This window comes from Buteo buteo, chromosome Z (assembly GCF_964188355.1).
Source record: "Buteo buteo chromosome Z, bButBut1.hap1.1, whole genome shotgun sequence".
In the NCBI taxonomy this organism is placed as follows: Eukaryota; Metazoa; Chordata; class Aves; order Accipitriformes; family Accipitridae; genus Buteo; species Buteo buteo.
The window spans coordinates 12,306,919-12,325,392 of NC_134204.1; the positions used below are offsets into that span (position 1 = coordinate 12,306,919).

Genomic DNA, 18,474 nt, shown 5'->3' on the forward strand with positions numbered 1-18,474 from the left:
CTCTTACAAACCCTCCAGCGCCCAATTTCTGTTGTTGCAAGCCACCAGTTCAGCATTAAACAAAATAAACTCAATTTCCATGACTGCAGCCCTAGCAAAAGGGGGGTGTTTCCAGGCAAAGAGAGGAGCAGAGCTTCCTTTGCACAGTGGGGAAAGTGAGTCTGACCCAGATGGTTGGTGGAAAGTTAAATTCTGATGTGCAATTATTGGCAAACCCAGGAGTTTCTCAGCTGTAATAATGACTCAAATGGAGGCATAGTTCTCCACTTAAAATAGGTGTATTTATCATGGCTGAAAACTGCTTTCACACTGGACAAACAATATGCTTTCTTATACAAAAGCCATTTGAATTTATTATGGGTTTATAGCAGGCATTCAAAAACCAGCATTAGTAAAACTACCATCAACTGTAACCTACCACAGGACTACTGGAGGAGCTCTGAAACTGTTCGGAAGAGATTTTATCTGCCATTAAGAAAACCCTTAAAAATACCACCAATAATCTAGTTTTATCTTCTGGTTTTTACCTTTACTTGTGCTTTGACTTCTTGGAGCATAGCAACAACGTCACATTTTGGTACTACTGCTGACAAAACAGATTGCAGTTTTTGCTGGTCCAGGCTTGAGACAAGTAGCTGATCCAAGCTAAAATGAACAGAAAGATATAAAAGACAGCTTTTTATTTCTAGACTGTGTAGAGATACATTTCAGGTATACAACGTAGGTTGCATTAGGGTAAACAATGAAGGGCCAGCCCATTAACAAGCAGAAATCTTGAAAACATGTAAGAAATGGTGTATGCTGGAAGAATGGGAAGGGGCAGAGAAGACAATTTAACTCTGAAAGTCAGTCCCCGTTCTGCTCCCCTCCTCTTTCCCCAATGGTTTTAGCAACATACGTTAACAAAAACAAGGAGACAGCTACATCTGAAGACTGATTCTGGCAGGACAACAAGCTCGTTTGTCGCTGTGGGCTGTGCTGGCAGCCAGCGCTGTGCAGCCTCCCCTCCACAGCGGCTGCTGTGTCCTAAGGTGGCCAAAAACTGACCAAAACCAGCTAGAGGGGACACAGAAAAGGAGCCCGGCCCCGCCAGGACGAAGTGCTTCACCCTGCACGGAAGCATGGCTGCCACCAGACAGCAGCATGGCAGCTCCAAGCGATCAAGAGCATGAAGAACGGGACCCTGAATCGTGAGGGGAATTGGGGCTGGGGCCAAAGTTGAAACGCGCTTTGGGGCAGATCTGGGGCAAAGGGGAAGCTTTGCCTCAGGCGAGGCTTGCGGGGGCGAAAACGAAGCAGCGGTAACAAAGCCAACACCAACCTGATGGACCAGCTGTTTTCTGAGCGTTCCCCATCCAGAGAGCTGCCATGGGGCACGTCATCATCTGAGGCGGACCCCGGCGTCCCCGAGCCGCTGTCCCAAGGGCTGCTGGCACCCACCCCCATCGCACCCGCCTCCGCAGGGCCGCAGCGGGCTGGCGGGGCTGCGTCAATTCGGGCAGGCACGCCCAGGGCTCTGCGGGGTGTGATTTCCAGCTCCGTCTTGAAGCAGGCGGGCTGCGGCGGCCCCGAGAAGCCCTCTCCGCACAGCTTGTCCAGGTCGGGCATGCTGAGGGCCCTCAGCTCCCGAAGCCTGGAGCGGGACAGCGGCGGCCGCCCCAGGCCCCGGCTGCGGCGCGCCTGCGAGGCCGAGGGGGGAAAGGCGGCCGCGTCTGCCCCAGCACCGCCCTCCTCGCTCCGCCGGGGCTTTCCTTCCCCCTTGCCGCCCTCCGCCACACGCGTGGGCTCTGCGCTGGTGGGAGACTTGGCCACGGCGTTGGCCGGGCTGGGGCTGCCACCGTAGGAGCTCAAGCTGCGCCGCAAGGCCCGCGGCATCTCGGCGGGGCTGGCCGCGGCAGCCATCCCGCCACACGACCTCCTAGTGAGCGGTGATCTCACGGCCGAGTGTATATCGATGGCCTTCACAATGGGCCGGTCAAAGTTTGCCAGGTTTTCGAAGGATTTGATCCTCTGTTTGACAGAGAAGGATGAGGTAGGTTCATGCGGCCAGTTCAGCTCATAGTAGTAGTAATTCCTCCTGAAGCCCCTCAGCTTATTGGCAGCGGGGCAGCTAATGTCGCTGGCTGCGGGGGATGTGTCATGGACCCTCTGGGCGCTTTTGGAGGCATAAGCCTGCTCCTTCCCCCTCTGGCCGTTCGGCAGATTCAGATGGACCATCTTTAACATCCCCGTCGCTGCCTGGGGGTATTTCTCCTCTGCAGCGTGGCCCTGCGGACCTTGCACAGGATGAACCTCTGCAACATGGCAGTCCTCCCTCAAGTGATCCGATAACTGGGCCGGCATCGAGTAAGTCCTCATCACAGGTTTCGACAAGCCATAGAGATTTCTGTCTCCAGCAGTATCCGCTTTCGAGAAATACTGCACGTTCCCCACCTCTGCAGTCAGCCGAGGCACTTCTGTGTTCGTCTCTTCTGTTTTCTCCAGCAATGGCAGTTGCAAAAACGATGCTGGTGAGGAAGAGGCAGAGGAGGAGGAGGAGGAAGAAGAGGGTGAGGAGGAGGAAAGCTTCACCTCAATGAAAGTACGCTGGATCTCCTGCCCTTCCAGCTGCTCCTGTTGAACCAAGGGGGACCTCAACAAAGAAGAGCCTCCAGCAGATGGTCCTACGTTTTGCAGATCTAATTGCCTAAGGTCATCTGCACTGTAGATGCTCTTGATTGTGGTCAGGCCTGTTCCAGGGTTATCCTCCCTCCCTTTCACATTTTCAACTTTTGGTATCCCCTGAGGAGATGAAGTGACTTTGGGCTGACCATCTCTGGCTCTGAAATCATCCACCTTCGCACCCTTATCCTGACACATCGCAGGCTGCATGGAAACTTGCTTTTCTTTTGGCTTTCCCAATGCCTGCTGCACGCCTGTTAGCTCCTCACAGCCACATTTCATTTCACCACTCACTGTTGGGCTGCTGGTGCCATTCAGGAGAGGCAGAAGTGAATCTTCAGAAATGACCAGAGATGGTTTATTATCTAGCTCTGACTTCAGAGTCCTTGAGGCTGCTGAAATGCTCTTGCCAGGATCTGGGTTTGTAGGTGAATTACGGGACAGTGGTGTTTTCTTCCCCAGGAGTTTGGGGGACAGCTGTGGAGAAACAGAAGCCCTTTTCTGATCAGCTCCACTGACTTTGGTAGGATTAATGCCTGAAGAATCTGAATTTGCCTTTGCTTTGCTTTTGATAGTGATCCCTTTTAGCTTTGGTCCTGCTTTGGTCTTCTGGTTATTTAAAAGGGTGTCCATTATACTTTTTTGTGCCATTCCCTTAGAATCCTGACAGGATTTTTTCTGTGAGGATGGGCTGTGCGGTACTGCAGCTCCTTTGCAGTGATTTGTGCCTGAGCTTTGGACTTTTCCGTTTGAAGTCCTTCCTGAAGTCACAGAGCTAATTTTCTCATTTTTCCCTGGCAACTCATGAGCTGTATTAGCCTTTGGATCTTTAGATCTAGTGGGAAAGGGAGACCTGAGTGATATTGCTCTTGATGACGATGCATTCACATGATTGCTCTCTGTTTTAGACAAACTGTTGGCTTCTTTCTTCACTAAGCAATAACTAACAGTATGATTACAGTCATCAACCACCGTTTCACTTTCAGATGTGGATCTCTGCTCATCATGATATCCCTCTTTCTCAAGCACATTGTTCTCCAAGCCATCGACATTTCTAGCAGAGCAAAAGCTTATCTTTTTGCAGTGCAGAGACCCTTCCTCTTCAATGGATTCACAGCATTTCGTATGTCCACTACTGTTCCCCAAACCCATCTGTTCTTCTGTACTTAAGGCACCATTATTACAGAAAGAGTAAACTTCAGGGATACTGACTGAATTCTTTAGGATGTCTTTTTCTGGCAGGAAAACTGAGGAAGGAGAACACAAGGATGCAGAGGACACATCTGAACACTGTGAGGGACATGGAGTGGGACCACTGTGATCTTCCAAGCCTAGTTTGTTGATGCTTGTCTCCAGTGACCCACACATTGCACAGCCCTCAGTTTGTAAAACTTTGCCGCCGTAAGGATGCAGCGGTGACAGAGAGGATGAGCTTGCTGCAGATGTGAGATGTTGCTCCTGCGTGGGCTTTTGTGGATCATCGTTCATGCAACAAATCTCAATTTGCTCCTCGTCAGACTCCAGTACAGTACAGACTGCAGGGGCATTTGCAGCAGCGCACAGCCCAAGCAACACCTCATTAGCACTGTCAAAGGTTTCCGTGACAGACTCTGTGTCCGAGTGAGAATCCTCCGCAGCCCCATACATAGACTTTGGAAACAGGTCACTCCTCTTACCTTCTGGAGAGTTTGCTGCAGGCAACTCATCCTCATTTAAACTGCTAAAATTCCTAGAATAGTTATTTAGAGAGTTTTTATTCACAGTAAAAAGTTTGCCTGTGTTAATGGAGTCCAACACAGACAGCCCCAAAACCCCTTGTGCATTAGCTCCACAATTCACAGTTTTTTCCAGCAGCTCCTCCTTGGCTGGCCCTGGCTCAGGTCCGGGACAGCCTTCGTCAGTCCCACAGCAGCACATTGTGGTGTACTCATCTCGGAGGGGGCTCTCCGCTCGCGACGGGGTGCGTGAAGCCCTGCTCTCGGGAGCACCCATTTGGCTGAGCAAGTCATCGATATCAGTGACGGGGATGGCAGCGCAGTCCTCAGCATGGTTGCTTTTCGTGGGACCTCTTTGCACGTCTTTGCTCGCGGCATCAGGTGGCAGTGTTGTTCTCTCCACTGCACTGCCGACACCAGCATTTTGCAAACCTGCTCCTTCTCGCTTCCCAGCAGTCGGTTCTTCCTCAGTTGCGAGGATGCTGTTGACATCGGCCTGATTTTGACTGTCTACCCCTGGAGACAGGATGAGGTTTGTAAATCTGCTGACAGCTGCATCATGATAAAAATAAAAAAAAGAAGCAAAATCCTGTCAGATATAGGAAGTGATACACAAAATACCAGGTTTTATTACAAAAAGAGACAACCACCTAGTCAGACTACATGTTTTCCTTTTGCTCTGCACTCCTCCTCTTCTGTAATGATGTTTACAACAACTCAAATTAATCATAACCCTGTATTTGAGTAGCACACAGGAGGGAGCAAACCACTTATCCAAGGTGAGCAGTCATGATCTTTTTATTTCTCATTTTTGAACAAGCAACCAACTACCAAAGTGTCAGTGTGAAGTAAATCAGGCTGAGCAGTACTGCTTCTCATTACTTGTTTGATCGAAGATGTCTCCAACAGATTGCACATAGTACACAAAGCCCTGGCATAGCAAACAAAGGTGAACAGATAACGCAGTGACGAGCTGTGCATAAATAACTTGACTCTGATTCTCTCGGCACTTCTGCAGGTGTTTAATGTGACACGCATGGGTGACGTTATACAGGCATTAAGCATATGGGCTTTACTGGATTTCTGGCACAGATCCTTACTTGCTTCCAATACATGTTTAACCCACTCTTGGGCAACACACTGAGCTCCCTGTCACTGCTGCACTCCCAACACATTCCTGTTCACTCATTTCTCCAGCTCTTCAATTTTCAACACTTCACCCTAAGCATCTGCTTGCACCTTTCTACATTGCTTCTGGGACAGGCATCCCTATTTAAGCTGCCTTCCAGAGGCCAGTTGCTACCAGAAGAGGCCCAGAAAGTGCATGGAGAAGGAGGGGTGTATTGACAGAGTCAGCATCCTTTCCTGCTCATTCAAACGTTCCAGTGCATCTCTCCTTGCACAAACCTGTGGGATTATCCATACCACTTCACTTAGGTACCCATGTTAAGACGTGCAGATTCCTACTGGAGTCAACAAAGTGGAAGACACATCAGAAGAGCAATCTGAAGCAGCCTGGTTAGGATTTGAAGTACTGCCCTGCTTCAGCATGCTGGATCACATACTGAAGAGACCCTCTTCTCTGCCAGTGGGGCAGGGTGAGGGGAAGGGTAAAGCAGAAGAGCTGCCTAATAAAGGAGTGCCAATGTGCCCCTACCCAATCCTATTAGTTTGCAAAAACCACAGCAATCTAAGGAAAGAAGAACAGGACTCTGCCAAGCCAGGAATTCCTTAAAGAACAACTGGAACTGAAGCATCTGGAAGCACTTTAGGCTCCCAGGTATTAATAGGTACACGAAGAAGACCATAAGCTAGAATGAAGCAAAATATTTTGTTCTTCCTGAATTTGAAAAGTATGCTTTTCTTTTTCAAACACTCATTTCCACACCACGTAATTTGTACAGTCTGTGGGGATGCATATATTGCTGTAGCAGCATAAATCAGCCCTGAGCAGAAACTAAGGAGGTATCAAATATTTCAATTCAAATTAGAAAACTTTTATAACAAACATGCAAATAAACATTTTGATAAGATACTAGTTTTCTTAGGTTTTCTGTTTCATCTTTCTGCACATTAGAGAATTCTGACAAGGGGAAGGGGAAGGGGAAAGGGGAAAGAAAAGGAAGGGGAAGGAGGGAAAGAAGGCGGCTTTTATTATCTTATTGTCCATTCATAAAATCATTACTTGAACTTCAGATTAAGAGAGACAGATGTGATTATAAAGGGTCAATATATTTACTGGACAGGCACAGCAGTAGAATGGGTTATCAGGACAGGGTTGTTGCTGAGTTAGCTCCAGGTCTGCATGAAATGACTCAGACCTCTGCAAATGCTGGCAGGAGGGACATAACTGTAAGTGGGAGCTTTGAATGCTTCACACAGGTGTAGGTTTGCTCCCCTCATTGTGGTGCTAGGGAGGACCCTGAAGCCTGGTTTGGTGAGGAAGTGCTTTGTCTGGCTCACCAATGCAGACACAATGTACCCCCCATTTTTAACCTGAATCAATGTGGGAACCTGGGGCAGAAGATCAAGACCCAGCTGATCCAAGGGAATTCTCTTCACTGCTACTCAGAATAAATGGTAAAAAAGCAAAACTACTCTTTCACCTGATGCTGCTTTCTGGATTTCCAGGGTTACCGACGTGGGAAGACACTGCATAAGCAAGCAGATTTCCTCGTACGTCATCTTACTGACTGGGATACTGTTGATGGTGGTAATCTCATCTCCAACAGCCATCTTGCCCATTGATCCCTGGTGCAACGACAAATTCGGGGAAATTACAAATACACATCAGAAGCCCTGCCACAGGGTCAAAGATTGCAGGGAAGCAAGCAATGACTTATAAGCAACATTTCCTATTTCACATCACTGCAGAGCACAGGTACCACTGCTGTCAGTTTGCTAACATATAAATAAAGAGCAGACTGTGCTTTTGCCAGGAGAGGAATTAATGATCAATCTGAAACAGGAAGGTCAAAAGAGCTGCTGGTTTCTCTGAGAGATCAGTATCAGGATGGAGGACATAGCCCTCTTCATTTAAATGAATTGGCATGAATCAGCCCTAGCTTCTTCAGGGCTGGAACACTGTCTATAATTTTTGCATTTCATGTATGAATTATATTCCTGGTCACAACCTCCCATTGGTCCAATGGGACCCTCCTAAATAACTAAATTGGACAGGGGCTGAGCTCTTAAGATAAAACCCTAAGTATGTTTCTAAACACCGCACCGTAAGTCAGAGAAAAAGGCAGGAGCAGAACCCAAATCCCCAGCTCTCGCAGCCCAATTCAAACTGCTACAACATATCCCCTCTTACCCTAGTGGCCACTAACTAGATTAAAAATGCTACATCCAGCCCTGTACACCAGAATATCCTCCTTCCTCTCTCTGCATTTTTGCATCTAGGACAGCAATTCCACATCCAGCATGAACCAAGTATCCACATTAATATGTGCATGTATGAGATGCAGAAGAGCAATGTGTTACTGGTACTACCATGGCGCTTGGCAAACCTGGCCAGCACCTAAGGCCTCCTGGTACCAGATCTGTATAACACAGGAATATGTGCATAGAAAATAATAGAGTGTAATAAACATTCTTACCACCAGCATTTACTTATTTTGTCTTTGCCCCTGGTAAAAGGAAAGGAAACAAAAGAATAGTATTCCCTCAGACCTGTGACTGCAAGTGGGGATGAGTCCATCTCAGTAAATCTACCTCTTGACTTACTTAGTTTTGAATCAGCCAGGGTACACTTCTGAATCAGAAACCTTTCATTTAACAGAAGTTTCAGAACAATATGGGATGAAACATTTTGCCCAGCAGAGACAAACGTCTCCCTTGCATGTAGTAGTAATAATAATAATCATCATCATCATCCCTGCAAAGTAAAAGCAAATCACAACAAGGCAACCCAAATTAAAAAATTACCATTTCTGCTGCTCCACCTGGCCGCAGCCCTGTGACAACAACCTTTAAGGGCATGGCCTGGATTTCCAAATCCAGGCCAAATGATTCGTGCTCATTGCGAACCAGAGTGACTATTTCACCCTGGCCCTGCCCAGCCCCATCAGGTGCTTCACACTTCTTGCTGTGAGGGAGAGTCCTCGCAACAGGCTTGTTGTAAGAGCCGTGCTCCTCCATCCTCTGTCTCTGAAGACTTCGGCACTCAGTGCTCATCATGCTTTTCACTCTTGTGACTGCTCTGTGCTCAAGTTTTGGCGATCTCTTAGATTCAAGTTGTGCCTCCCGGAGCTCCTTTAAACTCAAACTGCCAAGACGAACTTCAGGCACACTTGAGTAATCAAATGCTATGATGGGGAAGAAAGGAGAGTCAGTTTGCTCAAGTGTGCTGTCTGCAGACTCCACAGAGTTGCTGCAGACAGGGGAAGATGTCTCGGTGCCACTACATCTAGGTGACTCACTGTCCTGGCTCTCATCATCGATTTCTACAGATGAGGTTGTAATGACAATACCAGCATCCTCCTGGCTCTTGACCCTCTGACTTCTTTGCAAGTGGGAACTTTCGTTGTCATCACTAACGTCACCATCATAGAAAACAACCCTCCTCTGTCGATGAAAGGGGCTGCGGGCACATTTGGGGCTGTCGCTGAGGATGCCAGGTCGGACAGGCTCCACATGCTTGCTGTGAAGGCTGGACGATCTCCCAGTAGCTGGAGAAGCCAGACCATTTGCTTTTGCTACTCCTGCTTCTCTAGCAGCTAGGAAAAAAAAAAAAGTTATACTTTAATTGCATTTATAGATGATTTTTAATACCATGCATCTGACTGCAGCAGAGTACACGTGGGTTTGTTTGCAGGGGAATCTTAACCTCTCTTCACAAAGCAAAAAGCAGGTTTTTCATGTCCTCTCTCTAACTACAGCAAACAGTGAGAGGGACAGCAGATAGCCCTACAGTTTATGGGTAATTCCCAAAATGAGTTCATGGCACATCTGGTTCTATTTTCAGTTTATTTCTAAATTATGACTATGACCCAAAGAAGAAAAAGATGCAAATTTGCATGTGTACTTTAAACAACAGAATTTTTTTCACATTTTGATTAAATCTATGCTCAGGGACTGCCTGCATCAACTTACAGAGAGTGAAAAATGCTTTCCTGAACAAAGGCACAAGCACACCACAATCAATTTCAAATTAAAGACTAGTAAACCCAAGAACACTTTCCACATCTTTCTTAGAAAGAACTGCACCTTATTTTGTAGAAAATTTTTTTGTTTTGCTTTGTTTTGTGGGTATTTTAAAATGTAAAAATGCTTTTAAGCATTAAATAATGAATTTCCAGAGAAGAATAAACTGTAGACAATACTTGAGAAGCATAGGAAAGGGAAACCAAATGTAATATCCTTTGAATTTGAGATCAGGTGCATGTCAGTAAAGAAATGCAAGATTCTTTCAGTCAATTACTGTGGGGAGAAAGATACATATGCAAAATATCTGATATCAAATTGAACATTTGATTGTTTTTACACTGCTATATATGACATTTTGAAATTGTGTATTTGAGATAGCTATGAACACTTTCATTTAAATGTAATCAATCAGATGATCATCAGTCATTTGAAAAAAAAACCCTGAAGTGCTGTCAATCTGGTTTTGGCCAAGCCAATCAAATAAAGTCATTTTCACATAATCAGAGCAGCAATTTGGACAAAATACCATGGAAACGGGCATTTATGTGCATTGTTGTAAACCCCTTCCATTTTCCAGAATTTCATATGATCAGCACTGGCTTGCACTATGCTGCTGGGCATTTCTTACCAGCACAGGAATCACCGTAGCTCTCCTGTAAAGCAAACCAGCGCCCAGTGACTCTCCCCCCCATTAGCCAAATGACCAGACACATTTCCACCGCTTACTAAGGTTGCCAGGAAGAAGAGAGCCATCATCCAAAAAACTGTTTCTGTTCTTCTGACGGAGCTGCTCTTCGTCGTAGGAGCCAGTTACAGCATCAGAAAACGGGAGCTGGCTAGTACCGTCGGGCGAGAAGTACTGGGAAAGCTCTGCCTCAGAGCTGACAGATCCCTGCTAAAAAGAAGTGAGCCTGGTAACCAGCTGTCATCGATGCTTAAAGCCCCTGTCTGCATGCAAGCACCACAAACTCCACTCACATTGGCGTGTCAATAAAGGAAGCTTAAAACCATTTTTTATAATAGAGGACTTGTCAGTATATCGAGAGCCAAACTGCCAAACTTGGAAGGCTGAAATGCTGCACATCAATACATTTTTAGCCAGTATAATAAATAAAAAAGGATTCCAAAGCCCACTAATTTGCAGATGTGGTTCAACGCAGAAACAAGGAATGAAACCATTTACTTGTGTAATTCTCTTTATACACCTTCTGCACTGAGAGAAGGGAAGGGTTTGTACCCCTGGACACAGTTTGTATGGCTTCTTTGGCTTTCTCAGGAAAACCAGAGACTTTTCCACTGCAACGGCTATACAGAGAGACCAAGCGCTCAGCCTTCTGCCCACAGGCTCAGGTCTCTCCTGCTAACTTCGTCTCTGTGTCCCGCAAAGCAGGGATGCCTTTGAGGTGGCAGGAGGTGGGAGCCCACTGCTTTCTCTGCCGTGCTCTGCACATCACTCCCAAAGGCTACAGCCACACAGATGAACAGGAGCTTGCTGCTGTCACGATTCAAACGTGTGACGTAAGAAACAAACCCTTTTACGGAGCCCATGTGACAGGGAAGGAGCATAGAGGTTTGGTTTTGAACTCCTTGATCAAGTAAGAGCTGCAGTAAAAGCTGAATTTGAAGCAGACGCTGTTTTTATTGCATCTAATCCTTTTACCCGGCTTGCTGGCTCCAGGAAGCGTTTCATAGTCCAGCTGAGGGGAGATGAGGTCTCTCCTTGTTTGGCTTTCACACTAGGAGATGGACTTTTTTGTACAGCTCCTGTTAAACACAGCTTAGTTAGATGCCAAAAATTAAAGTTGTGGTCCACATATCTGAACAAGACCTCGTTCACCTTCTGAGCTGGGGGCTACGTTTAATCCCACTTACTTATTACCTGAATTGCTTTTCTAAAGTGAGATTTATTTAACATTTCACAAGCTGTCCCTCAGATAAAGTGAAATATTATCAGGGACACATTACACCAGCCAGGCCCAGGACACAGCTATGAACAAGAGATGAGCAGGAGATGGTCTTCCTCACCTGCTGGAGCATGCTGCTGACTACGTGCAACCTCGAAAGACAAATTAGCAGCCACGGGCAAGGTCTACTTCAAAAAAGGTCTTAGCTGACACATATATAAAGAGGGTAATTACAAATCTAAGATTTCTGTCTAAAAATCACCTTACTAGTCACTCTGCCATTGCCAAGAGTTTGCTTTCATCTGTAAGATTTTTGGAAGTGCTAAGTCTGGAGTTCAAAAGCATCGGCCAAATGCCAGAGCACACATTTTGACACGACCCTAAAGATTAAAATGGAAACATATAGTCCAGTAGACAATATCTGAACTTTTTCAAATGGACACAACAATACTTTTTTTTTTTTTTTTTGCCATCTACATGGATAAGTGTACACAGATGGAGTTGATTCCTCCTGTCCTCTCCCTACCAGGACATTGTGCTTCATCTTGAAGACAGGATAGAGCAACCACCTCTTGGCAATCCTACTTTCAGATCGTGGCAGCCTAGAGAAACAAGAACTGGAAACTTTTGCTAAAATTTCTGCAGTGGACAGAGTGAATACACCTCCTCAACTTTTCTGCTGTTTTGAGGGTCCTCAAAATATTGATGTTGGGGAACCCAAGAGCATGTCCTTAAACCTTCCTGCATCTGGAAAAGGACACGGATTAGGGAAGAACATGCTGCTACCTGTGACGTGAGAGGAGCTGACATCCTTGCTCTCTCGGTGGGTAGTTCGCGCGATTGCTTCATCCATCTCCTGCTCAGAAACCTAAAGTCAAGGGGAAGACAGAGATCAAACTGAGTAGATGAAATGGAGAAGAAAATCTGACCACTTACCACTACAAATACATGATTCATTTCAGATATGCTACTGTTTTTAAAGATACAGTAAAGAAGACCTAGTTGAGAGCTCCCAAGTCCTGGCCCCCTGATTCAGACTCCTTCCATGCCACTCTCCTGCAGAAACCAGGAGGCAGAAGCCTGCTGACTTCATGAAGACCACATCCAAATGCCACATTACGCAAACACATAAACCAGCACCAGACTTAAAGAAATCAAATGAAGCCATTACAGCACAATTTTAACTCAATTAAGTGCTGTACGTTGATTTATCGAGAAAATATTACTTTAAAATAGACAAAGACTGCTTTGTACAAGCGTACATCAGCAACAGCAGATATTCTACACTTAACCTACCGGAAAAATACCAGACTTCCCAAGATATTAGCTGTCTTTTTAATTTTCATTTCTCCTTGCTTTTAAAAAGAAAACCTAAATCAGTAATTGGTAATTAATGTTTCCCTGGTTAAAGAATAAATACTGGTTTACCATATTTGCTAATTTTGTCCTGAATTACTGCCATGCACTTAATTCTTATTACTGGAAAACTCCATATAATTTTATAACAGGAACAACTAGTCTGCAGGAATATATATTTAAAAACAGAAAACAAGTTAATTCTGTCAAAAATAATTTCTACACACATTGCTTTACATGAATTAAAATTCAGCATAAATAGAGACTAGAAACTTGAATCTTTCTGAACCATGAAGATTTGAAAGGTTCCTAAGACAAACTCGGCAGTTTAAACATAGTTTAAATGCCACATTCACTCAGAATAACAAGAAGAAAGAAAATTTTGTGGTATTTCTCTTGGAAGTACATGAAAACACCGAAGTGAACATATTCAGCAACAAAATGTACTGTGGACCTTTTGTCTCGTAAAATGAGACATTAAGAATAAAAATGTCCAAAACAACATGAGCCTTTGTAGAAATAAATCTCTGTTTTCAGCCTGTGGCATGACCTTACAGCAAACCAAAAGCCTCCAGGCTCCTGGGGCACAGGGATTCCTACAGCACATGGACCAAGCCCTCAGAGTATGCTCCAGGACCTTTACACAAACCTTTGAGTACAAGATGTCCCAAGAGTAAAACTAGGTGCTGGGCAGACTGCAGTATTTGTTTAAAGCTAACCGAAAATCCACACTTCTGCAAGCTCTGCCAATTCTGATTTTTAACATCCGCTACGCCTCAGGCAGATCAAACTGGAAAGGGCCAAGCTAATTCCTAAGTACAATCTGCAGGCTGGGGTATTATTAAAAGCTAATAAAATGAAATACCACACACACTTCTGTAGATCCCCCAGTGCTGTCAGAAAAAGGGTGACAGTGATATAATGATAAATATGGGTTCCCATATGGACACTCCTTCAGAGATCCAGCTATGAGGGACTGTAGATTCAATCTGGGGGGGATTTCCCCTGGGAGGAAAAAATGCTTTAGGGTCTCTCCAACTCAACTTCTAGCTTTTCTTAGCATTTCTTGGCAAAGGATTTGTTGTCATTTTAAATACCACTTATGGAAAACTGTAATAGGAGCCACTTAATAGTTTCCCTCTGTTACTGAGTAATAGCAAGCAATTAGCTTAACTCAGTTCATCTTCTCAGCAGATACCTGGTTAGGTCACTCATTGGCTTTCAAGCCACTACCACAGTAAGATGAAGGACAGAGGAGAGAGGGCAGGCTCCACTCCATGGAGTTTTTATTTCATGCTACTTACAGACTCTCCAAAAAGTCTAAATGCCTTAATAACGCAATCAAATTGAACCATCATGCTGGTTCAGCACAGCATACAGACTCCCTAGAAATACTGTTATCTTAGGCTATAAGCCCAATTCTTATCCACTCATTGCTTACCTTTAACTAACAGAACCACAGCCGCTTTATTTTTAGCAGCACAAGGCCTTGCAGCAATGATAATAAACTCTGGACAGTAGACCCCTATTTGTCTATTGTTTGTATATTTGATTTAGCAGAAAATACACAATTAATTATAAAATAAGAAACCTGAGTTCTCCTAGATATGGATTTATTAAGGCCTCCATTTGTAGTTACGAGTTCAAAAGTCAGAGCTCTCTGGACCCACTAATGCAAATATTTTTACAGCTTCATTCCTGTTTAAAAAGGAAGGTTTTGTACACTCATGAAATTCTTTGAAATATTGAAATAAAAGAAGTTGTTATTCCCTATAGCTTGGTTAAAAGGCTTTTATCTTCTATCATCAATTTCTAAAAACTGCTTGAAAATACTCACTTTGTAAACACAGCCTTATTTCCAAATTGCCCCTGCACAGATTTCACAGTAGCAGTACATTCCAGATTCTCACGTTTTAATTCCTGAAGGAAAACTTTGATCTTTGGACAGATTTTATGTTTTTAAAAACAGTATTCCTACTACTTTATTACAGTTGATCAGTTCAATCTGTTGATATTTATACTCCTGGCCCTAAATAATATCCTACTCAAAGACAAACTAACTGCAAAGTGACTTTTAGGAGAAACAGGACTTGTGCCATATTTGCATTGCCACTTGGTCCAAGTACTGAGAAAGATGGGAACACTTCACTCGAGTAGTTCCAGGAAAATTACATTTGATCAGTGGGTGACCAAGTGAAAAGCAGCAGGGACAGTCCAACATTGCTACAATTTACAAAACTGGAAGGCATCTTTACAATCCTGACTTCTTGCACAACAGAGGCCATGGAGAGAAAAATCCGATATTCCTCATTTGCTGCTTTCCTGACAGCAAGACTCAAATTACAGCACCAGATGAAATCAACCCAGATACACTAACACATTTTCTCCTCACCTTCGGGTTAGGGTGCCGACTTATGATTAGGCTGACTGGACCCGGGCCACATTCACTCAGGATGGCGTAGGCTTCACTTAATGCCGCGTGACGCAGACTCACCGAATCTGCCTCCAGGATCTGGTCACCCCGACTGCAGAGAGATGTAGAGCCAGTTAATCACAACCGCCTTTTACAAAAACATTTGTGCTTTCAACTGATGGCCAAGCTTTTTCAAGATACAAGTGTCTGGAAAAGATCTGACTTGCAAAGAAGCCAGTCTAGCTCTTGTTCCCAGTGACGTGAGTGCTTTAACTCCTGTTGACTTCGGGAGGACGGTCCAGAGATCCCTTCCACACTTACTGTCAGTGCTACAAACCCTATTAAATCAACAGAGAAAGCTGGCTGCATTTGGACCAGGGTGAAAGCAAACTTCAATTCCAGTTCTGCACTCACATACTTGTTGAGCACAGAAGAGGAAAAATAAGATTCAGATGGGCTGTTTCTTTCCATCATACTGAATTACTTAACACAAACACTGATAAGAAATTCATGATTTAGATATGAGTTTATGAAATTACTCCAGGAAAAAATTGAGCATGATAAGCCTGTATTTGCTTCAAATTAACCTACAGAACCCATTAAAAAGAAGGAAAAAAAAAAACCCTCTTCTGAAAGGAAAGCACAGATTGTTTAGTTTTGTTTTCCCAATTTCTTAACTCTTGCTCATGGTGCTCAGACATCTGGAACTATTCAAAAGAAAAGATCATCAACTAGGGATATCATTAAAGCATTCTCCATAATTACTAAAGCATTTGCTTTAAATAGACACTATCAGTCAGTCTACTACTGCTGATTTATGTTGGGCTACTTGTGACAATGGAAATGAGTTCACACTGGGAGTCCACACGCCAAAGGCAAAATGGCAATTGCACGTGACAGCCTTCAGTAACCTGTACTTCTGGTACAGGCTCAGAAAAGCAAAGGGTGACCTATCAGTTGTGTAATCATGCCGCTGCTCTGCCCATCTTTTAGATTTATACAGCTATTAGAAACTACACAAATGGAGTCACTTACACAGGCGCATGACTGAGAGGGGAAACTCAGATACGGAGAAGCTGGATTCAAACCTCTCCTGTATTGCAAAGCCAGTATTTGATTAACAAATTTTTCCAAAAATCAAAACCATCCTGTAAGTTTTGGCTTACAGAGCCAGAAACCGCTGAAGGGACAACAGAAGCAATGTCTCAAAGAAGCAAGCTAGAAATCTGGGAAGCATGCCTGGATATAATCAATCACTTAAACCTAATAAATGATACAGCTGTTACACACAGATGCAACCAGCACTGCAATCTTTTCCAAAGAGGCTTACAAGAAAGCAAGTTAGCATGGAATACTGCCTCCTATAGACACTTCTATATGGCAGGCACTTTCAAGCGTTTTGGCAGGGATGCCACCGTAAGATCATCTTCCTTTATTCCAAAAAATCAAATTGCTCTATCACAGTTTTCCTGGTGAGCAAGCAAACAGAAGGCACTCTCTACCCATGTGAAAGCAAGGCATTTGCTCAGCCTCTCTGCACCAGTGCTCACACCACACGCTCAGTGCGGTTCATGCAGTCCCAGGGGGTCTTCAGCACAGCCTCCCCTCCCGAGTGATGCTCCCAGTGCCCACCAGCATTTATGCAGGAACGCAGAAAGGTGGAAGATTTCCTCCAATGGTTTTTAAAAATGAAGCCTCCAGGAGAGGAACAGCAAATAACTTCCTGTCACTTAATCCAACGTAAAGCACAAGGGAACCCTAGCAATGATTATTTCTCTCTCTTATAGTTCCTTAAAGACATCCAAACTCCATGACAGAGTAAATGAGATGGGCAGGTCAGCCTGCAGCAACCCTGCCAGACAGACAGTAAGGGCAAAAAATCGCTGCTGCAGCCACAGGCACAGTCAGCTGCACGAACATCTCCCCCAGCTCTTTTTAAGAGAGTTTCAGGTGACTGAGCTTTTAGCAGAGCTCTGCAAATTTCCTCCCAATCTGGGGTCTCTGGCTGCAGCTCTGGTAAAAAGACATGAGGCTGCACTTCTTGCTGCTCCCCTTTCTCAAAGGGTGCTATTAGGCTCAGCTTTCTGCATAGAGAATTAAAAAAAAAAACCCAAATCTTAATGATTGTGCTGCTTCCAGCACACAGAATAATGTTTCTTGGGTATTTAATACCACTTTGGAATGTCTTTATTTAAATGTTTTCTTTTTGGTGAACTCTGATGTATAAATCCCCTCCCTGCTACATCAACCAACTGGTGAAAACAAAGCCTCAATCAATTTTATTGTAAAACCACTCTAGCATGTTTCTGCTTTAACTAACCTTAATCTGCCATCCATTTTAGCCACTGATCCTGGGGCCAGGCTGTGAATGTATATCCCCGGAGAACTGTTTTCCAGTGTGAGACAACAGGCACCAATGCCGAGCCCAACCCCTGGCTCTGTGAAAAACAAAAAGTACAAAGAAAAGTAGCAGATTGTAATCACACAGGACACACAAGTGTTTGTGTTCCCACATCCCATCTGAGACCAAGACTCATGTATTGTTTCAGGGCTGGCCTTAGGTGCAGTCAGTCAGGAAGCCAAGACCAACAGTGGAAATCAGGATTGGAAATATCTGATCCTGCCTGTTTTCCGAGATCCATCACTCCCAGCAAATTTTCTGTGTGCCGTGGGAACTGCCTGGAAATGTCACACAAGGTCTGATCTGGTCCAAGGCACAAAGGAGTGGGGGCAGCAATCTAATAAAGATGTCACTTAAAATTATTGCAGAAGAAGTGAGCACAGAAGATGCTGCCAACTGTACTGCTCTCTTTTGTTAAATATCTACATGGCATTCCTCAGCAAAAAGGCACAAAGAAAGGTGAGACGTTATCTCTGGTTCAGTGATTACTTTTGTCCACTTTCACCTTTGCTTTCCTTCAGGTAACAGCATTCCTAAAGTAGGAATCACTGGACATCTTACCTTCTCTCTCCAGATTTTTAATCCAACCTTTAAAATCAGCATATTATAAGCCTTTAAAATAGGCATATTTGTCCCACCACATATAGCACATGCTTTAAGTTTATCTTATGCAATTATTGATAATGAGTGCAACCCTCAGGCAGGAGTTCAAACAGCTCATCTGGGCAATTCTGAGCACTCTGTGCAGCTTTGCCTTCCCCAGAACTGCCCCTTACCAGAAAGGCACGGCCACTTGGGCGACCAAGAGGCTGATCCACATTTTGCCTGGTATCTCACACCCTCCCTCTGCTACCTGTTAAGAGCCTGCTGTCT

General features: G+C 44.6%; 1 protein-coding gene across 4 annotated transcripts in view; it reads right to left on the bottom strand.

Moving 5' to 3' along the window:
- PDZD2 (PDZ domain containing 2) overlaps nucleotides 1-18,474 on the bottom strand; it is a 143,523-nt gene that overhangs the window by 13,745 nt on the left and 111,304 nt on the right. For all 4 annotated transcript variants that reach the window (XM_075019829.1, XM_075019826.1, XM_075019830.1 and 1 more), the window contains 9 exons: nucleotides 17,521-17,638; nucleotides 15,180-15,312; nucleotides 12,218-12,299; nucleotides 11,188-11,291; nucleotides 10,254-10,422; nucleotides 8,307-9,097; nucleotides 6,983-7,127; nucleotides 1,322-4,928; nucleotides 528-645 (listed from right to left, as the gene is read on the bottom strand). In XM_075019829.1, coding sequence (XP_074875930.1) covers nucleotides 528-645; nucleotides 1,322-4,928; nucleotides 6,983-7,127; nucleotides 8,307-9,097; nucleotides 10,254-10,422; nucleotides 11,188-11,291; nucleotides 12,218-12,299; nucleotides 15,180-15,312; nucleotides 17,521-17,638 — 5,267 coding nt within the window. The remainder of the gene's footprint in view (nucleotides 1-527; nucleotides 646-1,321; nucleotides 4,929-6,982; nucleotides 7,128-8,306; nucleotides 9,098-10,253; nucleotides 10,423-11,187; nucleotides 11,292-12,217; nucleotides 12,300-15,179; nucleotides 15,313-17,520; nucleotides 17,639-18,474) is intronic.